Below are 25224 nucleotides of genomic sequence, written 5' to 3'. Positions count from 1 at the left end.
TCAAACCTGCAAAAAACTTCCCATGCAGGGAATCCGGAGTTTCCAAAATAGGATTGTCCTTCATCAGAACCCTGCTAGCACTGTCTTCATCGCTGGAGGCGCCCCGAGTAGTGCCGCCCTTCGAATCTGACCCCTTTCCAGCCGGCTCCCTCTTCCCCATAGTGGTAAAGGGTGAACCATCCATCGGAAAATAACTCCGACGATAACGAAAATCATATGCTCGTAGCCAAGCTCCCCAGTGTTTCGCCCGTACTTCCTTCAGAAGTCTAGAACCTGTGTGCTCCGAGTAAGAGTTCTCAGCACGGAAGATCCGCCCACAGAAGTAGCAAAACATGGGGAGTTTTTCATACCGAAAAGTAATCTAGAGGGATTTTCCATATACTATCAGGGCTCTACCTCGATCCAACGGCTTTGTGATATCAATGAAGACCCTAAGCCGTAAGCATCTTCCCCAACCTACTCTATTCCCTTCCACATCAATCTCCTCCACCGTGCCTAAAGAGGCGCCTATCCAAAGACCCACCTCCTGAGTCATACAAGTGAGAGGCATGTCGTGCACCAGTATCCAGAAAAGTGCCCTGGTGAAGTCCATTTGCAGTGGTGGAACTTCTTCCACCACCTCCTTTAAGACTAGAACATCCCGGTCAAAAAGCCAAGGTCGCCCATCCAGAACCTGCCGCGCATCGGATTCATGAGAAAATTCCAGAAGCCACACATTGTCATGGATTTCCTTGAAAACCACTTCCTCCAAGGTCTTCCACAAGCGAGACATCAAAACCCGAAACACTTCCTTTTGAATTCTTCGCTCCGACATAAGTTTCCCAATCAAACATCGACCACTCAATAACCGGAGATCCGTCGTCTCATCCTCCGATACAGTGATTCCCAGTTTTTCTCCGTCTGTCAGCTTCAATGCCCCCCCCCCCCCCCCCCCAAATGAATCAATCAACTCTGTCATCGTCCCCTCATCCACTCCCGACATCACGACTCAAGAAACATTACCCCAACCTTCCAGTTTTACTCGTAAAGGTACAACGAAGGACTCACAAACACTCACCCTTGCGTTCTCCGAGAAGAGAAACCCAAAAAGGAGGGCTTGTTTGCTTCTCTTCAGGGACGGAGCCAGAAGTTCTTATGGGTAGGGGTCAATGGCTAAAAAAAAAAAAAATTGGTAGGGGCCAAATAAGCTAAATTTTTATTTTTACCTTATATTTTTTAATTTTTTAGAAAAAAAAAAAAAAAATTCTACCTAATAATTTTTTTTCTTTTTTAGGAAATTGTGGGGAGGGGGGGGGGGGGGGGGGGGGGGGCATGGCCCCTACCAGCCCCCCCTCCCTCCGTCCCTGTTTCTCTTCACTTCTTCTTTAGACTTCAGTTCATGTTTTCAGTTTAATTTTGCCCTAAGGCCGTAAGTCACGTCTTTAGTTATCTCTTCAGTTCTTCACCATATGACCAAAAACAATAAACAAAATATTAGGGTTTTGAGAACTTACAAAGTTAAAATGAAGGGGAAGCGTTGAAGGCTGAAGCAATGGCCCGGAGAGATCAAAGACGACGAGGTTTAAGATACTTTTTTCTAGGTTTAATTAGGTAAGGTATTTTTTTATGGAATCTTGTTCTCTAATTTTTTATTTTTTTGCTTGTGGACATGTGGAATGTAGTTTGGTCAGAGGGCTTTTTTAGGTTTAATGGCTTTTGATATCTATAGCAAATCTGTGGATTGTAGACTGCTTTTTTTTTAGGTTTATTTGGTTAAGGCAATTGGACATGGTTATTTAGTGACTACCTTAGTGTTATCATTGATGGCTTACTTCAATAATAATAATAAAAGAAAAAGATATCAGCCTTGACACAAGAGTCAAAGCTTATTCACTATTTTTAACGTCGACAACCAATTGTACTCGACCTTGATACATGTGGGTCACTGCTAATTAATGACTTACTTAAAAATAAAAATTATAAAATAAAAGGAAAAATTGCACAATTAGTCCCTATGGTTGGCCTAAATTACAAATCACTTCCTATGGTATAAAAAAATAATTGTAAGGTCAAAAATTACAAATTACTCCCCGAAGTCGTTTTCCGTCCACAAACTTAATAAAAACTGTTAGTTTGCCACGTCAGTCCAATAAAAACGCGACACTTGTCAGTCTTAATAAAAAACAATATGAATATATTAAAATTGAATATATTAAAATTAAATATATAAACACGAGTTATAAACTGCCACGCCACTACAAAAAAAATGAGCAATTACTGACGGTTTTTTTCTAGACGGTTTTAAAAACTGTCTAGATTTAAATTTTTGTAGATGGTTTTTTGAAAAGCGTCAGTAAAAAAATAAATAAAGACGGTTTCAAAAAAAACCATCATTAAATTTATGGACGGTTTGAACCGAACCGTCTGGAACGGTAACTTTCCAGACGGTTTGGAACAACCATCTGGAAATATAACTTATGGACGGTTTGGACTAAACCGTCTGGAAAATTAATAATAGAGATCAATCCGATTCTCCCCAAATTAAAAATCGCAATCTCTCTCTCAAAAACCGCTTCTCCCAGCCTCTATCGCCGCCCCCCTCTCTCTCCCTCTCGCCGTTCGCCTCCGAAGCACACAGAGACGGCGCTCTCAGCACTCCTCCCACTTGCCGGCCCCACCACTCCTCCGATCTCCTCTCTCAAGTCGATCAGCCTCTCCAGGTTCTCCATCTCTCTCTCTTGGCAGCTCCAATTTTAATTTTAATTTTTTTTGTTGGAACTTGGTGGTGCTACATGCAGTCTATCATTTTATACACCAATCTGTTCATTTTATTGAGTAATAGATGATTTTTTGGAATCCAGGATTAATCATCTGTTAGAAATTTAGGTTTGTTGCATTGAACAAAGGGAAAGTTCAGTCATCTGCTTCAAAGTCTTTCAGAAATTTAGGTTTGTTGCATTTTTGGAATCCATAATGCTGCAGCCTGCATGCTAGCCCTAGCTTGGTCGTGCATCTGTATTCAATTTAGTGTGAGGTTAAATTTCAGTAGAAAATTGGCTGATATGTTTACATGGGGAACAGTGTTGCTAAATTTTCTCTTCCTACCTAGTTTCTGGACTTGTGGAAGTCCCTAACCGGAGTTCTGTTATGAACAAATAGGGCGTACGTATATTGTCTAGTTCCTCATAGATTTGTATAGTTTTTCAAGAAACAAAAACAGGCGATTCTGAAGAAAGAACAGTATGACTCCAGTTGGTCTTATTTATAAGATCTAAATTTCTTCATGGTGTCCAGCCTTTCTCCTTTCGTGCTTCCAAAGCTTTTGAAGTTCATTTTTAAATTTCACCTAGCTAATTGCTGTACTTGAACTTTTCATATCTGTGCTTCATGGTGGCATTTTCTTGAATAATGGATAAATCATAAATGCATCATTTCTGATCCTATCTAGTCTCACTTCTCATATATGCTCCTCAACATCTTATATATATTGGTCTTATATATCGATCATCTGTTACCATGTTTCTTGGTTTCCAAACATCCTGTTTAGTAAAGCAGGGTAAATGTTGTTCTCTTGATAGAAATTTGCTTCTTGTTAGAAGGTTTATTGTAATATATGATATTGACAGCTTATTTTGATCAGTCACCCATTTGTTACTCCTTTAACTGGTATCTATTGGTGTACCTCTTTCTAAAACAAGAACAGAAAAACAGCCTTGTTTTGAAAAACAATTGTATTAATTCTAATAAGACTTGAGCACTATCTTATCTCTATCATTAGTAATAAATTTTTATTTTTTACCTTATATTTTTTAATTTCTTAGAAGAAAAAAAAAATCCCACCTTATGAATTTTTTTTTTTAGGAAATTTGGGCCCCCCCTCCCCCCTCCCTCCCTCTGTCCCTGCCAATTGGACATGGTTATCAGTGATGACCTTAGTGTTATCACTGATGGCTTACTTCAAAAAAAAAAAAAAAAAAAAAAAAGAAAAAAAAAAAAAAAGATATCAGCGTCGACACAAGAGTCAAAGCTGATTCACTATTTTTAATATTGACAACCAATTGTACTCGACGCTGATACATATGGGTTGTTGCTAATCAATGACTTACTTAAAAATAAAAATTATAAAATAAAAGAGAAAATTGCATCATTAGTCTCTGTGGTTGGCCTAAATTACAAATCACTCCCTATAATATAAATAATAATTGTAATTAAGGTCTTTGTGGCAGACGAAAATTACAAATTACTCCCCGAAGTCATTTTTAATCCACAAACTTAACAGAAACCGTTAGTTTGCCACGTCAGCTCAATAAAAACACGACACTTGTTAGTCTTAATAAAAAACAATATGAATATATTAAAATTAAAATGGTAAATGTCTAATAAATCCCTAAGTCAGAGTGTGATTTGAAATCAATCCATTACTTTTTGAAAATCAACTTTTGCTGCTTAAATTTTTCACGAATTTGAAATCATTCCTTCCGTGATTTTTCCGTCCATTTTTGTAACTTCCGTTAGGGTGAGTCACTATTTGTCCACGTAGGCATCGACACCTTATGTTAAAAATGACGCATTTTTAGATGTTGGCTTTACACTTTGAGTAATGATTCAACACCATCCAACCATACAACTTTTTATCACCTTGCCTATGTGGCAAGGTAGTCCCACACCTTAATTTATTTTTAAAAAATAAAAAAACTCAAAAAGTAGTGGAGACCACCTTGCCACATAAGTAAAGTGGTAAAAAGTTGTATCTTTGAGTGGTGGTGAATCATTACTCTTACACTTTAGCCCCAAGTTACCCTGAGAACGTGCAAGAATTGCAAGACCCAGTATGACCCCGCTCTCAATCACCCTTGCACCTGCAGCTTTGTGCTTGGTCAAAATCCTCCATTTTCCGGCCATCATCTCCACGAGAAGAGCATGCAGTACAACTTGGCTTCTGGGAACCCAATCAGATCGAAGACATGGGTATAGACACAGAGAAAAAACTGGGTTGGTTTTGAGAGAGAGGACAGAGCATATTAGAGAAGAAGGTGGTGGGTTTTGAGAGAGAGATGACAGAGAAGACAAGAGAGGAAAGAATGAAAAAATGAATAAAAAATAATAAAACAAGAGTAAAAAATAGTATTTAATTGATATACAGAAAATTAAATGAATCTATTGTAGGGTATTTTTTTATAGGGAAACAAAATGTAGTTTTGTTCCCTAAATATAGGGAAAATGGTTGGGAGACTGATGCTAGTGCTCTTACTTAAAAATAAAAATTATAAAATAAAATGATATCGGTCTATTAATTTTTTTTTTTTAAAAAAAATGAAATGTATAGAAAAAAAAAATAATTCTTTTTCAATTTGTCATAAAGTTTGCTTTCTTTCTTTTTTCTATTTTTATTTATTATATATACACAATTTTTTTAATATATATTATTTTTATAAAAAAAAAACAATTATAATATCCTTAATCTAAATTAATAGGTCATTGAAACTAATTTTTTGCACTAGTTAAAACTTCAAATGTGATGGATCAAGGCATTCTGTGGGGGACCGGGGGTTTCAACATGTTTTTCCCTCTCCATGAGGGGTTTTTTGTTATTACTTACAATGTCCAGTAGGGGTGAAAATGCAGTTACGGTTAGCGGTTATTGGGTCAAAACCGCTAACCATAACTGCCTAGGCAGTTAGCAGAAATTGCCAACTGCATCTACCAACCATATTTCATAACCGCTGGTTGGTGGTTATTAACCAACAACCAGCAACCGTTTGGCAAATCAAATACAAAACAAGGGTCGTCGGCCATGGCTTTAATTTCTGAAATAAATAAATAATACTAAACAAAAATCAAAAAACAGGGGTCTTCCGTCGCAGGCCATGTTCTAGAATACACACAAATCAAATACTACACAGAAATTAACTACATAGAAATCAAATACAAAACAGGAGTCGCCGGCCATGGGGTAGAACAAAATATATATATATATATATATATATATATCAAGTTAACTGTTGATAGGCATACTTTCAGATAAATCAAGAGTATGAGGCTTCGGATCTCCATGTTTCTCTGTCGTAGGACTTCGAAGCTGATAGCTTTGAGAATCGATGACAGTTGAGATGAGAGAATCGTAGGCGGAGAGAGAGAGAGAGAGAGAGAGAGGCCGGTTGAGATGAGAGAATCGAAGGACGGAAATGAGAGAGTCGAGAGGTGGCAGGCGGGTTGGCAACATGGAGGAGAGGGAGATGAGAGAGAATGGAGATGAGAAGAAAATGAGATGAGTCTAGGGTTTTTTTTTTTTTTTTTTTGTTTCTTTAGGTCTAGGTTAAAGTTAAACGTCCAAAAACGACACTGTTTTAGTGTTTAACCAAAACAGCATTGTTTTATATATATATATATAAAATAATAATAATAATAATAATAATAATATAAAGGTGGTTATAACCGCTAACTGCCTATATAAAAACCACAAATCGCCCTACAAAAGCGATTAGCGGTTAGTGGTTTTTAAGGCGGTTTTAACGGTTTTGCGGTTATACGGTTAGCGGTTATAGGCGGTTAACGGTTAGCGGGCGGTTATTTCACCCCTAAATTGTCCAAAGACCTCAAAATGTGATGGATCAAGACATTTTGTATGGGTTTCATCATGTTCTGCTCTTTTCATAAGGGTTCTTGTTCTTTCTCACAATGTCTATTGACCTCATTATTTGATATGGATCAAGACATTTTGTAGGAGTTTCATCACGTTCTCTCCTCTCTAGGTGCATTACTCTTTGGGTTTTGAATTATCCTAGTGTACTAATCTGATCGATCATGATACAATGAAATGATCGATTGAACTCTATGGATTTTGTATCATCCTTGTGCACTAGTTCAATCAATTGCGATACGATCCAATGATCGATCTTACTATTTGGTTTTTGTATCATCTTGGTGCACTAGCTCGAAAGATTGTGATATGATCGAAGGATCAATTGAACTCTTTAGATTTTGTGTCATCTTGATGCACTAGTCCGATGGAAACATGAGTGCGCCATGTGTATGCAGTTGATTGTCGATGATGAATACCAATCTCACATGTTTGATGGGAAATTAGGAATGCTTTCTTTGCAATGGGATTCTTTGACTCAACCTCCAGCATAACTTGGTCTTAGAAATTTCAAGAGAGCTTAACATGTGATTGATCAAGATATGTATACGAAACGAAAAGATGTGTGATGTAGCACGGATTGAGAACAGGAACGTTAAACGATTGGTGTCTCACTAAATATAGGAATTGGTGTCACACTAAGGAAAATTATGTCTCACCACAAGAGAAGAGTAATCACAACTCTCAAAGAACAAATTTATTTATTCATCCATCACAATCTGTCTCTATTTGAGTACAAAAGAACAAATTAATAGTTCATTGACAAAACCCTAACCTTAATTTTACTGCCTTTAGGTTAAGCCCATTACTGAATTATAACTATACAACTCTTAAAATTTAAATAAAACACTAATAACCTAAATATTAATAAAATTTAAAGATCAAATATTATTTTTCTCTTTCTATTTCCAGATATGGTTAACCATTAACGATATTTCTGGAGACTTTGACCATATGCAATAATTATTATCCAATATTATCTGTATGTATGCCAGTCAACTCTACCGACACTCCACAAATCCTAAACATATACTTGGTCTATCTTTTCCGGATTAGGCTTAGGGGCTATAAAAAAATATTACGACATTGGTACTGTAATTGTTTCAATGGTAAAGATCCAACTTTATTTTCTCCCTTTTTTATAGAACACTTAAAACTACATCACCTATGGTATTGCACCTTAAGCCTAATCCGTTTGCCTATGGTATTTTGTGGTTCAATTAAACAATTATTATTCTTTCTTTGTGTTTATTATTATTTCTGTTTTGGTTACATTTGCAACAGTTTCCATTTTCCACCGTGGTGGTGATAACCTTTGGATGATTATTATTTTATTGATGGATTGTGATTTCATTCCTTTCAAAATGATTTTGGTTTGAGGAAGAATAGACATTATATTCTCATTCTCGTTATTTATATCAAAAAGACTCGATCAGAATATAGAAAAACAAAATAGACTATAAAATTATGAAACATAATTTGTTTTTGATCAATTGAATCAATACTTTTACCCACTCTATTTTTCCCCTTTTTCCCTTCCCCTCCCCAACTTAAGTTTTTTTTTTTTTAAAAAAAAAAAAAAAAAAAAAAAAAAAAAAAAAAAAAAAAATCAATACAGTTAATGGTTAATAAGTAAGAGGTATATATATTTCAAGCATATATACATTAATTGGATTTACATTTAATATTTATTTGGTAAAGCATACATGAAAAGTGAAATAAAATCAACTGTCACACATGATATAGTACATTGATCAACAACCTGTACAATGCAATAAAGATTTCTACTGCCAATATAATACAATCCCTTGTAAGCATGGGTGCAAGTACACCATCCCCATTCGGTTTGTTTAGGTAGGACCAGAAATCCAAGGAGTAGCAACTATGTACAAATCATTCCTTCTCTTGGAAGTTAATCCGAAAGACTCAGACAAGTCGAGTTCTTCTGGTTTGATCTCATTGGGGAGCTTCCAGTTGAAGTGATACAACAACTGAGAAAGAGCAAGTTCAATGGTGGCTAAAGCAAATGATCGATATGCCTGGACATATCCTCTTACCACCTCCAAATGGAATGAATTCAAAGCTTGTTCCTTTAAAATCAATACAAGAACTCTGGAACCTCTCTGGGCGAAAGCAATCAGCATCAATCCAGTATTCTGGATCTCTGCCAAGGGCCCATGCATTAATGAGTACTTTTCAGTTGCTTGGAATCAGATACCCACTAAGTTCACACTCTTCCCTTGATTCTCGTAGGATTATGGGAGCAGCAGGGTGTAAGCGTAGGGTTTCTTTGACAACTAATTTCAAGTAATCTAGTTTCTCTATGTCTGTCTCATCAATGTTCCCCCTCCCCCCAACGACTCGTTGCACTTCGGCTTGCGCCTTCTCCAGTACTCTTGGGTTTCTCAACAATTCAGACATTGCCCATTCTATTGTAGTTGCTGAAGTCTCACTTCCTGCAAAGATGACATCCTGAAAAGGATTTTGAACAATAAGTGCATAGCAGCATGCATATTTGAGGAAGCCATTTGGACAAAAAATCAAGGTAATCAATAGTGGGTTGTTGCGAACATCCTTTTGCAACAAGTCCTGTTTTGTTTATTTGAACAAAATTATTTTACATTATATTTGTTAAAGTAAATGATGCTGCAGATGTTCTTCTCAGTGTTGCTGCTGATGCTCCTGTCCAAAGCCAGGAATGTCGAGAAGCTGCTTTAATTTGCTGTCCAAGATAAGGTTCTACTGAAACAGAATGTTGACTATATACCAGACACGTCTTTAGCTCAAGCGCAAACACTTAATCAAATTCAAACTCAAGATAAAGATTAGATGACACTGAAACTCAAGATCAGATCAGACGCAGATTGATAAAGAGATAACAGAGAAGACTCTGTATTATTTTTTATTTGATTTTGTAAATTCAAGTACTGTAATTTGTCTTAACAACCACAAGTGTATAGTTCTATATATTTCAATGAAACACACAGGTTGATCATCTTGATCAAACCCATTCGTCAAATTTACTTTCATGGTATCAGAGCCTCATAGGCCTACGCTTAATATCGACCCATCAATGACCTCTCCAAGCTCTAACTCCACTTCCAATATCTCCCCTGCAAATTTTGCTCTCCCGAATTTCACCCAACTTATTTCTATTAAGTGGGATAGTCACAACTACCTTATGTGGTTGTCTCAATTCTTACTGGCATTGAGAAGCCACGATTTATTGCGCATTGTTGACGGTTCCGAACCATGCCTTCTTAAATTTCTCCACGATGATCAAGGTGAAGCCATCTTGAATCTTGAGTATACTATCTGGACTAAGAAAGCTGTGATGAGGAGCATCCCCTAACCTCGTTGCCATTTCATTAACACGCACGCTCAAATACGATTTTGTTATGCTCCAGATTTTCAGGTTGGAACCTAGGTAGAGACTGCAAGCAGTGAATACAGACATTAGCATTGATCGAGACTGGAATCACCAATCAAATGATAAGTATACCCACCCTGGCCTTCTAATTAAATACCAGTATCGGCAATAAGACTGAAACCATTAAATATATATATTTCAAGGAGGTAGTACTGTAATTTATGAACGCAATGATAAGAACACACTTTGACATAAACCACAGAAAAAAAAAGTTCTTCTATACTTTTCATTCTTCTATTAATGGATCTCCGCAAAACAACTGCCAATATTAGTTTTCACGGCCTAATGATGTGCTAACTACATATATATATATATGCATAATGCTTCCAAAGGACTAGTCTTAATTAGGGTTCCCTGCAGTTGCTTTATAGCCCAAAAATTGACCCAACACGCACCTGATGTGGGACTTATACACCTGTCCAATGCTTTCATATATAGCTCAAATCCACACACACTGTCGAGTTCCATACTTGCAGTTACATGCAGCTTAGGTTACATTCCACATATATGTTACAGGAAGCTAAGTTACTGTTGCACTCTCAAAGGAACCCTCGCATGCATATATATATATATATATATATGTTCAAATTAACCCTATATCATTAAAATTAGGGTTAAACACCTTTTTAGTCCCTGAGTTTTGACAACTTTATTTTTTAATCCCTGAGTTTCAATTCGTATCACAGATGATACATCAATTTTGGGAAATGACCAAATTAGTACCTCGGTTAACTTCTCCGTCCAAAAACTAACGGTCCGCCACGTGTCAACCTCAGAAGTTGACACATGGCACTATATAAAAAAATTAAAAATTAAAAGTCAATTAAAAAATTAAAAAAAAATTAAAAAACTAAAAAAAAAAAAGGGGGTGAAAAATAAACCCTAAAAAGAATTTTTCCATTTTGCCCTTGAGGTGGCCGAACCACCCCCAAGGGCCACGGGGGTGGTTCGGCCACCCCCAGATCGGTCTGTCTGGGGGTGGCTGAACCACCCCCGTGGCCCTTGGGGGTGGTTCGGCCACCCCAAGGGCAAAACGGAAAAATTCTTTTTAGGGTTTTTTTTTTTTTTTTTTCCCTTGGGGGTGGTTCGGCCACCCCCAAGGGCAAAACGGAAAACCCGAATTTTTTTTTTTTTTTCTTTCTGTCCGGGGGTGGCCGAACCACCGCACGGGGGTGGTTCGGCCACCCCAAACAGGCCGGCCACCTCCCTGGCCAAAATGGGGGTGGCATGGTGGCCAAGAAACAGAATAATGTCAGTGACAAAAAAGAAATAATCAATACAACAGTTAATGGGTAATAATTAACAGATATTTCAAGCATATATACATTAATTGGATTTACATTTAATATTTATTTGGTAAAGCATACATGAAAAGTGAAATAAAATCAACTGTCACACATAATATAGTACATTGATCAACAACCTGTAGAATGCAATAAAGGTTTCTACTGCCAATATAATACAATCCCTTGTAAGCATGGGTACAAGTACACCATCCCCGGCCCATTCGGTTTGTTTAGGTAAGACCAGAAATCCAAGGAGTAGCAACTATGTACAAATCATTCCTTCTCTTGCAAGATAATCCGAGAGACTCAGACATGTCAAGTTCTTCTGGTTTGATCTCATTGGGGAGCTTCCAGTTGAAGTGATACAACAACTGAGAAAGAGCAAGTTCAACGGTAGCTAAAGCAAATGATATGCCTGGACATATCCTCTTACCACCTCCAAATGGAATGAATTCAGAGCTTGTTCCTTTAAAATCAATACAAGAACTGTGGAACCTCTCTGGGCGAAAGCAATCAGCATCAATCCAATATTCTGGATCTCTCCCAATGGCCCATGCATTAATGAGTACTTTTCTATTGCTTGGAATCAGATACCCACTAAGTTCACACTCTTCCCTTGATTCTCGTAGGATTATGGGAGCAGCAGGGTGTAAGCGTAGGGTTTCTTTGACAACTAATTTCAAGTAATCTAGTTTCTCTATGTCTGTCTCATCAATGTTCCCCCTCCCCCCAACGACTCGTTGCACTTCGGCTTGCGCCTTCTCCAGTACTCTTGGGTTTCTCAACAATTCAGACATTGCCCATTCTATTGTAGTTGCTGAAGACTCACTTCCTGCAGAGACGACGTCCTGAAAAAGGATTTTGAACAATAAGGGCATAGCGGCATGCATATTTGAGTAAGCCATTTGAACCAAAAATCAAGATAATCAATAGTGGGTTGTTGCGAATATCCTTTTGCAACAAGTCTTGTTTTGTTTATTTGAAAAAAATTATTTTGCATTATATTAGTTAAAGTAAAAATGATGCTGCAGATGTTCTTCTCAGTGTTGCTGCTGGTGCTCCTGTCCAAAGCCAGGAATGTCGAGAAGCTGCTTTTGCTGTCAGAGATAAGATTCTACTGAAACAGAATGTTGACGATATACCAGACACGTCTATAGCTCAAGCGCAAACACTTAATCAAATTCAAACTAAAGATAAAGATTAGATGGCACTGAAACTCAAGATCAGATCAGACGCAGACCGATAAAGAGATAACAGAGAAGACTTCGTATTATTTTTTATTTGATTTTGTAAATTCAAATACTGTAATTTGTCTTAACAACCACAAGTGTATAGTTCTATATATTTCAATGAAACACACAGGTTGATCATCTTGATCAAACCCATTCGTCAAATTTACTTTCATGGTATCAGAGCCTCATAGGCCTACGCTTAATATCGACCCATCAATGGCCTCTCCAAGCTCTAACTCCACTTCCAATATCTCCTCTGCAAATTTTGCTCTCCCGAATTTCTATTAAGTGGGATCTCACAACCACAAGTGTATAGTTCTATATATTTCAATGAAACACACGGGTTGATCATCTTGATCAAACCCATTCGTCAAATTTACTTTCATGGTATCAGAGCCTCATAGGCCTACGCTTAATATCGACCCATCAATGGCCTCTCCAAGCTCTAACTCCACTTCCAATATCTCCTCTGCAAATTTTGCTCTCCCGAATTTCACCCAACTTATTTCTATTAAGTGGGATATCACAACTACCTTATGTGGTTGTCTCAATTCTTACCAGTATTGAGAAGCCACGATTTATTGTGCATTGTTGACGGTTCTGAGCCATGCCCTCTTAAATTTCTCCACAATGATCAAGGTGAAGCCATCTTGAATCCTGAGTATACTATCTGGACTAAGAAGGATCAGTACCTTCTTAGTTGGATAAATGTAACTCTTTCAGCTACTGTCCATGGCCTTAACACTTCAAAACAAGTTTGGATTACTTTAGTAAATAGATTTGCCTCATAGTCTCGGTCTAGAGTTGCACACTCGAAGAGGCAACTGTAGAATCTCCATTGGGGCTCCATGAATTGTACTGAGTACCTGCAACTTGCCAAGATATGGGCAGATCAACTTGCAACCGTGGGTAAACCAATAGAGGATGATGATTTGATCTCCTTCATAGTGAGTGGTCTTAACCCTTCCTTCAATTCATTTATTACCTCCTCTTTTGCTACACGAGATAATCCTCTAAATTTTGAGGATTTTCAAGATGAACTCCTCAGCCACGAAATGTTTCTAAACCAGCAGCAAACCATTGCACCAGACACCTCTGCCATTGCTCTCTATACACAAAAACCAGGAACCCGATCCTTTCCACCAAAACAAAAGTCCTTCCAGAATATGAGATACCCACCTCAGGAACAGAACCCCAAGGTCTCTTCTCACCCAAACACCTTTGCTCCTACAAAACGACCTGCTCCAAATAACTCTGCTCCACAAGGAAGGCCTGATCAGCCAGCCTTCACCAATAATTTCAGCAATAATACAGGGCTCCTTGTCAAATCTGAGGAAGAAGTAAGCACCAGGCCCTTGATTGCTTCTATAGGATGGATTATTCATACCAAGGGCACCATCCTCCTACCCAACTTGCAGCCATGGTTGCTCAAAGTAATGCTGCAGTAGAAGATCAACAGTGGATTGCTGATAGTTTTTCTCAATTACTTCAATTTCATCTTCAATAACTTTCCTCTTCAAAATTTTGCTCTTTCAATGCCTCTTCAAAATTTTCAGGTTCCACAATACAAAAATTGCATCTTGCTTAAATTTCAATCAAATTCCTTCTCTTACTAGAGTTGAGCTTGGTGTTATAAAGTTGATCTTGGAGAGGATAGTGAGCATGGTAGTAATAATGGGGAAGCAGAACTTGGCGAAGGTTGAGAGGTGTCATCATTATTTTCATCCTCTTGAGTTGGTTATTGTTGTAAAAAGTCCTCGCTCCCATTTCCATTTAATCAACAAATATAACATCCGGCATGATGATTATTTTGTTGGTCTTCAACCTTTACAACCTATAGCCATTTGACATTAAGCTATAGCCAACAAATATACACTTTTCACTCGCATCCTTTAATTTAAGCCTCTTCTCCTTTATAATTTGAGCATAACAAATGCAAGTAAACACTCTTGGACGTTTTACAATGGCTTTGTCTCATTCCAAAGTTCAAAGCGTGTTTGATTCCAGATGCCTTGGTTGAACACTTGTAAATCACATAAATGGTTAACGTAGTAGATAGTGTGAGAGACAAAGAATAGAAGTTGCGGCATCTTCTACTCGAAAGAACAAGCCAAGGCTTGAAAGAAAATGATAAAATTCAATGTCAATTGTATTCTTAATTCAACAATGATGAACTCACTTACGTTCTGCAATACTTATTACAAGAGGAGACACCCTAAAAGGAAACAAATCAGCAAAGAAGGAAATGACAACAAGAAAAAGCAAGCTAAAATCTAAAATAGGAAAATAACAAAACTAACGTCAAACTAGAATGGACATAAATTAGCGACAAACTGGTTTGTAGCTAATTCTAACAAACCAGTTTAATAAAATGACATTGTCCCTTAGCATGTGAGAAGCACATGCATCTCATACGTTTTTTTAATAACTTTAATAAGAAAGCAAGAACACATGTCACTTTATTAGACTAGTTTGTACGAATTAGCTATAAACCAATTTGTAGATAATTTATGTCCAACTAGAATCAACACTAAGTGGGTTCCTATATGTGTATAGCAAAAAAAATCATCTCGCGTGGGATTCAGAAGTGGATTTTCATATACGGGCTGCAGACAAAATGCATGTCTTTGAATCATTCTAATTAAGAACACATGCATGCCCACTTTGGTTCTCCCTCAGTCCTTTTTGTTGAGCTTCTATCAAGTTTGCTTTGAACTTAGGCACTTGATACACTGATTCAACAATGCCCAATAACTATAAGAAAATAAATAAAGTCTTCATCTTAATGCACTAAAAATCATAGTTTTCACTAGAGAAAAATGAAACTTGAACAGTGCTCCAATTTACACTACTTGAGCTGATGATGTTTCTCTGTCAAACATTTTTTCTCTTCCTGTCCCAAATACTTTTCTGAACGTGGCTCTGATACCAACTCTATTGCCTAGATATTCCAACAAGTATAGAACACATGAAAAGCTAAGAAGTTACAAAAGAAAGTAATGTTTCTACACTCTTCTGCAGAAAACAGAGGACATTCTGCGCTATATGCATCACGGTATCACCTAAAATTGACTTAAATTAACGAAACATAACTCAAACTAAAGTAGAGTCGAGACTATTTAACAGTATTGTAAACAGTACTTTCAAAATTTACAGAAATTACAGCACATTAACCATGACAATAGAGTAAATTTTCTTTTTCTGAGCAATATCGGTAATAAATTTATAGATCTTACTTGCATACCAGAGTGACAGCTTTGATGTGGTTTCTGGTGATATTGAAGTGAAGCCCGCCCGTCTCCCGAAGTTGAAGAAGCACATCAACTACATCATCATCATCACCCGCATCATCTTTGGTTGTACTTGTTTGCATCTTATCATCGATTATATCATCGAGAATCTTGTCCATCTTTTTGTGTATTTTCTCCAATGCGGGCTTCATCCCAGTAAGGAAAGCAAGGAACTTTAATGAAGGGAACACATCAGGCACGTTAAGCCTTTCCTTGACCAACGAGATGAATTGTTTTTCATACTTGCACTTCTTCCCAAAAGCCGCCCTGGAACTGATTCTATTCGCCAAGGAGAAGACTTTCTCACTGAGATTGATTGGAAGCCCCCCGGACAAGGAAATTGATTCAACAAGATTACACACCTCTTCTTCCCTTACCGATCTAAACGACAGGACACGCTTAGCACTTAGGAGCTCCACGACACAAATCTTTCGCATTTGTCTCCAATAATCACCGTAGGGAGTGAAGGCAATACCTGAAAAATTGTAGGACAAAATTTCAATGGCAAGAACGCTAGGCCGATTTGCGAATACAGTGTCATGTGTCTTGAGCACCTCTTTGGCTACTTCTGGTGATGAAATGACTACAGCCGACACCTCACCCAGTTGCAATTGCATGATGGGTCCGTATTTCTTGGCCATGTCTCTCAAGGAATGATGTGGTAGTGATGAAAAAGCCAGCTGGTGGACGTTCCCTATAAGAGGCAGTTTCCATGGTCCTGGGGGCAACTTCTGGACTTGTGTCTTTGAGGCTTTAAATCTTATAAATCTCTTCCAACAAATAAACAGGATTGACAGGAAGAAGAAGAAGAAGAAGAAGAGCCAAGTAGAAAGAGGAAAGGAAAGATTTGTTAGCATTACAAGTTACAACTACAGAAACTCTGGTCTTGGATTCTTGGGACTTCGAAGCTGTTCTTCGCGCGTATGAATTATAAAAAATAAAATAATAATAATAAAAAGTCAAATTATTTCTTCTTCGACATCTCTAGACCACAATGACCACTCAAGGGAATGGCTGTCATTCATCGAAAGTCATTTATCTTTTAATGGTATTAGAAAAAAAAAAAAAAAAATTGACTGCTCAATAATGCACCATGGCCCGCCTCTCTGAAAGGTTCTAGAGGAAAATCTTCGAGTTTGTTTTCTGGGGGGGAGGGGAGGCTTCCCTCCTGGTGTTGGTCTTCCCCTTAGCTCGTGAGGGCTTTCCACTAGTCTCCAGTGTGGCCCCTCTTGGAGTTAGATTCGGTGAGGTTGGTGTTTTTTCTTTGTTGTTTTGTTGTTTGGTTTTGTTGTTGTTGGTGCAAACAGAAGGATCCAGGCTCTGGCATGTGGAAATGGCGGATGTCGGTGGTCTCCGGTGGAGTTGTGCTTTAATGCTAGATCTATAAGCTTCGGCTGGGTGTTCGTTGACAGGAGCTTTTCTATAGTGGTCGCCGGCTTCCTCTAGTTTCGGTAGTCACTCGATGAAGCTGTGCGGTTCTTTCCTGAGCGGCGCATGGCCAGCACGCGCTGGGGAGTGTCCTCCCTGAATTAGCGCATGTGAGTCACGGTTTGCATATCCGGTTTTGTTTTGTGTCGATCTGGGCTTTTGGAGGTCGCTGGATGCTAGAAGGGCTCCCGGAATAGGTGCGTGCTTTTCACGGCCTGAGCTCCGGTGGCAGTTCTCATGGTGCTGTTTTTTAGTTTTTTCTGTTTGTATTTGTACATTCTTTTCTTTGTTCACAGTCTTCCTTTTTGGTAGCTGCTTCAAGTCAGGATTTTTCGGACTTTGTAGATGGAGTTTCTTCAGCTTCATTCACTGCATTGGCCTACGGGCTTGTTGTTGCCTTCGGGCAGTGATTTCAGCGTTTGTACTCTTGTATTTGCTATGTAGCTTTGGCCTTGTTGTATTCTCCTTTGGGGTTTCTTTTCTAATAATGTTTAAACAGTAAATTTTAATGACGTAAATCTTTCGACTTTATGTTTAACTAATTTTAGTGCGCAAACATGACTAACAATGTTTTTTAAACGTATAAACATCACTAAAAGACTCTCTTTTTTTTCTTTTCTCTTCTTTTTTTTTAAATCTTCTTCCTTTTATTTATTTTTTTCAAATAAGGTTTAAACCTAGCTAGTAAAACCTAATCATGCCCCTTTACGACATCAAGAAATTACACTACAAAAAAAAAAAAAAAAAAAAAAATGCCCATTCCTAGTATTGAATGCACGATATTAATGCCAAAAAAACATGTTCCTGACATTTGATTAGTGGCAATTTTAATTATTATTAATGCAGTGTCTGAAAAATTGCAATTACTGAAATATACTACATATGCCAAAATATCCTGGCACAATAAGGAATTACTTCTCGCACAACTTGCAACCTCCTAGCTCATGCTTACGTGCAAGGAGGTTGATGTTCGTATATAAAATCAGGCATGATAGCATTCTAATAGAAAATAAATTATTCTACTTACAAAAAATAAAAAATAAAAAAAAATTATTCCGAGCAGTCAAGAGCTCAACACACTTCAACTATAATATTAACGAAGTCTTCAAGTTGTTGAGACACATCGAAATTAAAGGCTAGTGTTTATGCAGCTTAATTTCCATGAAGAAAGTTGTGGGGTTTCAGAAGTCTTCCAAGTCGCAATGCCATTCGTATATCTATCTATCTATCACGTACCCTTAACAGCTTACAGCATCCTCTGATGACTTACTTAGAAATAAAAAATAATTAAATAAAATAATATCAGCGTTGACACCATAGTCGATCGACGCTGATGCCTAATTGGACGACATGGTTATCGTTGGCAACCTTTGTGTTATCCCTGATGGCCTATTTTTCAAAATAATAATAATAATAAAAGAAAAATATATTAGCGTGGACACAAGAGTCAAAGCTGATTCACTATTAATTTTAACGTCGAAAACCAAGAGTCGACTTTTATACATGTGGGTCGTTGCTAATGACTTACTTAAAAATAAAATAATATCAGTCTATTAATTTTTTTTAAAAAAAAAAAATTAAACGTTTAGGAAAAAAAAAATTATTATTTTTTAATTTGTCATAAATTTTTCTCTTTTTTTTTTCTATTTTTATTTATTATATATACACAATTTTTTTAATATATATATTATTTTTATAGAAAAAACAATTATAATTAAGATGATGTGACATATGCATTTACATACATGGGCATGTATGCATAAATGTTCACATCCACCCACAAGAGTAAACCCTCTTATGTTCATGGAGGAAACATATGGCTCATTTTGGTGAAATCTTATTAGTCAATCTTTAATTATGATACCATCCATAGGTTTTAGTCTGATTTTGTTACTATTTTGTAGGAGTTTCATTAAGTTCTCTCCTCTTTAGGTGCACTAGTTCGATGGATCGTCATACGATCGAATGATCAATTTTACTCTTTGGGTTTTGAATTATCCTAGTGTACTAATCCGATTGATCATGATACAATCAAATGATCGATCGAACTCTATGAATTTTTTATCATCCATGTGCAATAGTTCAATCGATTGTGATACAATCGAATGATCAATTGAACTCTTTAGATTTTGTGTCATCTCGATGCACTAATCCAATGGAAACATGAGCGCGCCATGTGTATGCAGTTGATTGAGGTGATGGAAAATTAGGAATGCTTTCTTTGCAATGAGATTCTTTGACTCAATCTCCGGCATAACTTGGTTTTACAGAGTTCGAGAGAGCTTAACATGTGATTGATTAAGATATATATACGAAATGAAAAGAAATGTGATGTAGTACAGATTGAGAGCAGGAACAATAAACGATTGGTGTCTCACTAAATATAGGAATTTGTGTCACACCAAGGGAAATAGTGTCTAACAACAAGAGAAGAGTAATCACAACTCTCAAAGAACAAATTGATTTATTCATCCATCACAATTTGTCTTCATTTGAGTACAAAAGAACAAATTAATAGTTCACTGACAAAACCCTAAACTTAATTTTACTGCCTTTGGGTCAAGTTTATTATTGAATTATAAACTAATACAACTCTTAATATTTAAATAAAACACTAATAACCTAAATATTAATAAAATTTAAAGACCAAATATTATTTTCTCTTTCCATTTCTAGATATGGTTAACCATTAACAATATTTCTGGAGACTTCGACAATATGCAATAAGTATTATCTAATATTATCTGTAATGCCTTGCCTACATGTATAGATGTCGATCAACTCTACAACACTCCACAAATCCTAAATATATACTTGGTCTATCTTTTTCGGATTAGGCTTAGGTGCTATAAGTACAAAATTACAGTATTAGTGCTATAATTTTTTCAACGGTAAAAATCTAACTTTATATTTTCTTTTTCTTATAAAACACTTAAAACTAAATTTTGACCATTGAAAAAACTACAACACCTATGCTTATAATTTTTTTACAGCACCTAAGCCTAATCTATTTGCCTATGGTATTTTCTGGTTCTATTAAACAATTATTTTTCTTTCTTTGTGTTTATTATTATTTCTGTTTTGGTTACATTTGCAACAATTTCCATTTTCCACCATGGTGGTGATAACCTTTGGATGATTGTTATTTTATTGATGGATTGTGATTTCATTCCTTTCAAAATGATTTTGGTTTGAGGAAGAATAGACATTCTCGTTATTTATATCAAAAAGACTCAATCAGAATAAAGAAAATCAAAATAGACTATAAAATTATGAAACATAATTTGTTTTTGATCAATTGAATCAATACTTTTACCCTCTCTATTTTTCCCCTTGCCACCACCACCCCCCCCCACTGAATTTTTTTTTTCTAAAAAAAAAAAAAAATCAATACAGTTAATGGTTAACAAGTAAGAGGTATATATATTTCAAGCATATATACATTAATTGGATTTACATTTAATATTTATCTGGTAAAGCATACATGAAAAGTGAAATAAAATCAACTGTCACACATGATATAGTACATTGATCAACAACCTGTAGAATGCAATAAAGATTTCTACTGCCAATATAATACAATCCCTTGTAAGCATGGGTGCAAGTACACCATCCCCATTCGGTTTATTTAGGTAAGACCAGAAATCCAAGGAGTAGCAACTATGTACAAATCATTCCTTCTCTTGGAAGTTAATCCGAAAGACTCAGACATGTCGAGTTCTTCTGGTTTGATCTCATTGGGGAGCTTCCACTTGAAGTGATACAACAACTGAGAAAGAGTAAGTTCAATGGTAGCTAAAGCAAATGATATGCCTGGACATATCCTCTTACCACCTCCAAATGGAATGAATTCAAAGCTTGTTCCTTTAAAATCAATACAAGAACTCTGGAACCTCTCTGGGCGAAAGCAATCAGCATCAATCCAATATTCTGGATCTCTTCCAATGGCCCATGCATTAATGAGTACTTTTCTGGTGCTCGGAATCAGATACCCACTAAGTTCACACTCTTCCCTTGATTCTCGTAGGATTACGACAACAGCAGGGTGTAGGCGTAGAGTTTCTTTGACAACTAATTTCAAGTAATCTAGTTTCTCTATGTCTATCTCGTCAACGTTCCCCCTCCCCCCAACGACTCGTTGCACTTCGGCTTGCGCCTTCTCCAGTACTCTTGGGTTTCTCAACAATTCAGACATTGCACATTCTATTGTAGTTGCTGAAGTCTCACTTCCTGCAGAGATGACGTCCTGAAAAGGATTTTGAACAATAAGAGCATAGCGGCATGCATATTTGAGGAAGCCATTTGAACCAAAAATCAAGATAATCAATAGTGGGTTGTTGCAAACATCCTTTTGCAACAAGTCTTGTTTTGTTTATTTGAACAAAATTATTTTGCATTATATTTGTTAAAGTAAATGATGCTGCAGATGTTCTTCTCAGTGTTGCTGCTGATGCTCCTGTCCAAAGCCAGGAATGTTGAGAAGCTGCTTTAATTTGCTGTCCAAGATAAGGTTCTACTGAAACAGAATGTTGACGATATACCAGACACATCTTTAGCTCAAGCGCAAACACTTAATCAAATTCAAACTCAAGATAAAGATTAGATGACACTGAAACTCAAGATCAGATCAAATGCAGATCGATAAAGAGATAAAAGAGAAGACTTCGTACTATTTTTTATTTGATTTTGTAAATTCAAATATTGTTTGTCTTAACAACCACAAGTGTATAGTGCTATATATTTCAATGAAACACACGGGTTGATCATCTTGATCAAAAACATTCGTCAAATTTACTTTCATGATATCAGAGCCTCATAGGCATCGACCCATCAATGGCCTCTCCAAGCTCTAACTCCACTTCCAAAAATCTCTGCAAATTTTGCTCTCCCAAATTCCACCCAACTTATTTCTATTAAGTGGGATAGTCACAACTACCTTATGTGGTTGTCTCAATTCTTACCGGTATTGAGAAGCCACGATTTATTGCGCATTGTTGACGGTTCCGAGTCATGCCCTCTTAAATTTCTCCACAATGACCAAGGTGAAGCCATCTTGAATCCTGAGTATAATATCTGGACTAAGAAGGATCAGTACCTTCTTAGTTGGATAAATGTAACTCTTTCAGCTACTGTCTATGGCCTTAACACTTCAAAACAAGTTTGGATTACTTTAGCAAATAGATTTCCCTCACAGTCTCGGTCTAGAGTTGCATACTTGAAGAGGCAACTGTAGAATCTCCATTGGGGTTCCAAGAATTGTACTGAGTACCTGCAACTTCTTGGCAGATCAACTTGCAACCGTGGGTAAACCAATAGAGGATGATGATTTGATCTCCTTCATAGTGAGCGGTCTTAACCCTTCCTTCAATTCATTTGTTACCTCCTCTTTTGCTACACGAGATAATCCTCTAAATTTTGAGGATTTTCAAGATGAACTTATTAGCCATGAAATGTTTCTAAACCAGCAGCAGACCATTGCACCAGACACCTCTGTCATTGCTCTCTATACACAAAAACCGGGAACCCGATCCTTTCCACCAAAACAAAAGTCCTTCCAGAATATGAGATACCCACCTCAGGAACAGAACCCCAAGTTCTCTTCTCACCTAAACACCTTTGCTCCTACAAAATGACCCAATCCAAATAACTCTGCTCCACAAGGAGGGCCTGATCAGCCAGCCTTCACCAATAATTTCAGCAATAATACAGGGCTCCTTGTCAAATCTGAGGAAGAAGTAATCACCAGGCCCTTGATTGCTTCCATAGGATGGATTATTCATACCAAGGGCACCATCCTCCTACACAACTTGTAGCCATGGTTGCTCAAAGTAATGCTGCAGTAGAAGATCAACAGTGGATTGCTGATAGTGGCCTTTGAATTATTTTTTATTTAATCTTTTAAATTCAAATACTGTAATTTACCTTAACAACCACAAGAGTATGGTTCTCTATAATTCAATGAAACACACAGGGTTGATCATCTTGATCAAACTCCATTCCTCAAATTTCAATATTTATCCTTGTAAATCTACTTCGCTTTGATAATTTTCCTGTCGAGTCCTATCAACTAGCTTCCATACTTTAGTTTTTCTCAATTACTTCAATTTCATCTTCAATAACTTTCTTCTTCAAAATTTTGCTCTTTCAATGCCTCTCCAAAAGTTTCAGGTTCCACAATACAAAAATTGCATCTTGCTTAAATTTCAATCAAATTCCTTCTCTTCCTAGAGTTGAGCTTGGTGTTATAAAGTTGATCTTGGAGAGGATAGTGAGCATGGTAGTAATAATGGGGAAGCAGAACTTGGCGAAGGTTGAGAAGTGTCATCATTATTTTCATCCTCTTGAGTTGGTTCTTGTTGTAAAACTTTTCCTCGCTCCCATTTCCATTTAGTCAACAAATATAACATCCGACATGATGATTATTTTGTTGTTCTACAACCTTTACAACTACAGCCATTTGACATTAAGCTATAGCCAACAAATATACACTTTTCACTTGCATCCTTTAATTTAAGCCTCTTCTCCTTTATAATTTGAGCATAACAAATACAAGTAAACACTCTTGGACGTTTTACAATGGTTTTGTCTCATTCCAAAGTTCAAAGGGTGTTTGATTCCACATGCCTTGGTTGAACACTTGTAAATCACATAAATGGTTAACGTCGTAGATAGCGTGAGAGATAAAGAATATAAGTTGTGACATCTTCTACTCAGAAGAACAAGCCAAGGCTTGAAAGAAGATGATAAAATTCAATGTCAATTGTATCCTTAATTCAACAATGATGAACTCACTTACGTTCTGCAATACTTATTACAAGAGGAGGCACCCTAAAGGAGACAAATCAGCAAAGAAGGAAATGACAAGAAGAAAAAGCAAGCTAAAATCTAAAATAGGAAAATAACAAAACTAACGTCAAACTAGAATGGACATAAATTAGCGACAAACTGGTTTGTAGCTAATTCTAACAAACCAATTTAATGAAATGACATTGTCCCTTAGCATGTGAGAAGCACATGCATCTCATATGTTTTTTTAATAGCTTTAATAAGAAAGCGAGAACACAAGTCACTTTATTAGACTAGTTTGTAGGAATTAGCTACAAACCAATTTGTAGATAATTTATGTCCAACTAGAATCAACACTAAGTGGGTTCCTATATGTGGATAGCAAAAAAAATCATCTCGCGTGGGATTCAGAAGTGGCTTTTCATATACGGGCTGCAGACAAAATGCATGCCCTTGAATCATTCTAATTAAGTACACATGCATGCCTACTTTGGTTCTCCCTCAGTCCTTTTTGTTGAGCTTCTATCAAGTTTGCTTTGAACTTAGGCACTTGATACACTGATTCAACAATGCCCAATAACGATAAGTAAATAAATAAAGTCTTCATCTTAATGCACTAAAAATCATAGTTTTCACCAGAGAAAAATGAAACTTGAACAGTGCTCCAATTTACACTACTTGAGCTAATGATGTTTCTCTGCCAAACATTTTTTCTCTTCCTGTCCCAAATACTTTTCTGAACGTGGCTCTGATACCAACTCTATTGACTAGATTTCCAACAAGTACAGAACACAAGAAAAGCTAAGAAAACAAAAGCAAATTAAGTTACAAAAGAAAGTAATGTTTCTCCACTCTTCTGCAGAAAACAGAGGACATTCTGCGCTATATATATCACCTAACATTGACTTAAATTAACGAAACATAACTCAAACTAAAGTAGAGTTGATACTATTTAAACAGTACTTTCAAAATTTACAGCACATTAATCATGATATTACTTGCATACCAGAGTGACAGCTTTGATGTGGTTTCTGGTGATATCGAAGTGAAGCCCGCCCGTCTCCCGAAGTTGAAGAAGCACATCAACTACATCGTCATCATCACCCGCATCATCTTTGGTTGTACTTGTTTGCATCTTATCATCGATTATATC

At 36.8% G+C, this 25224-nt stretch overlaps 2 protein-coding genes across 2 annotated transcripts in view; both read right to left on the bottom strand.

The window, feature by feature from the left end:
• Window positions 1–11371: 11371 nt before the first annotated feature.
• LOC133878769 (premnaspirodiene oxygenase-like) lies at window positions 11372–16846 on the bottom strand. Its single transcript, XM_062317300.1, has 2 exons — window positions 15812–16846; window positions 11372–12183 (listed from the first exon to the last, which is right to left on the bottom strand). The coding sequence occupies exons 1-2, from the start codon at window positions 16712–16714 to the stop codon at window positions 11566–11568; spliced, it is 1521 nt and encodes a 506-aa protein (XP_062173284.1). The 5' UTR covers window positions 16715–16846; the 3' UTR covers window positions 11372–11565.
• A 3931-nt stretch (window positions 16847–20777) lies between these two features.
• LOC133879465 (premnaspirodiene oxygenase-like) overlaps window positions 20778–25224 on the bottom strand; it is a 5218-nt gene continuing 771 nt past the window's right edge. The window contains exons 1-2 of the mRNA XM_062318036.1: window positions 25078–25224; window positions 20778–21531 (exon numbers count right to left, since the gene is read on the bottom strand). The exon at window positions 25078–25224 is cut by the window's right edge and continues 771 nt beyond it. Of these exons, the coding sequence (XP_062174020.1) occupies window positions 20914–21531; window positions 25078–25224 (765 nt within the window). The 3' untranslated portion in view covers window positions 20778–20913. The remainder of the gene's footprint in view (window positions 21532–25077) is intronic.

The sequence above is a fragment of the Alnus glutinosa genome, chromosome 10 (genome assembly GCF_958979055.1).
Source record: "Alnus glutinosa chromosome 10, dhAlnGlut1.1, whole genome shotgun sequence".
Taxonomy (NCBI): domain Eukaryota; kingdom Viridiplantae; phylum Streptophyta; class Magnoliopsida; order Fagales; family Betulaceae; genus Alnus; species Alnus glutinosa.
Note: the sequence above shows the minus strand (reverse complement) of the source record. Positions and strands in the feature narration are given on the sequence as shown.

Bases quoted from the DNA above. Each gene is read 5' to 3' on its own strand.
- LOC133878769 (XM_062317300.1), bottom strand. From the start codon at position 16,714: ATGCTAACAAATCTTTCCTTTCCTCTTTCTACTTGGCTCTTCTTCTTC. The intron at 12,184-15,811 runs GTATGCAAGTAA...ATCCTTTTTCAG, and splicing joins ACATCAAAGCTGTCACTCTG to GACGTCGTCTCTGCAGGAAG.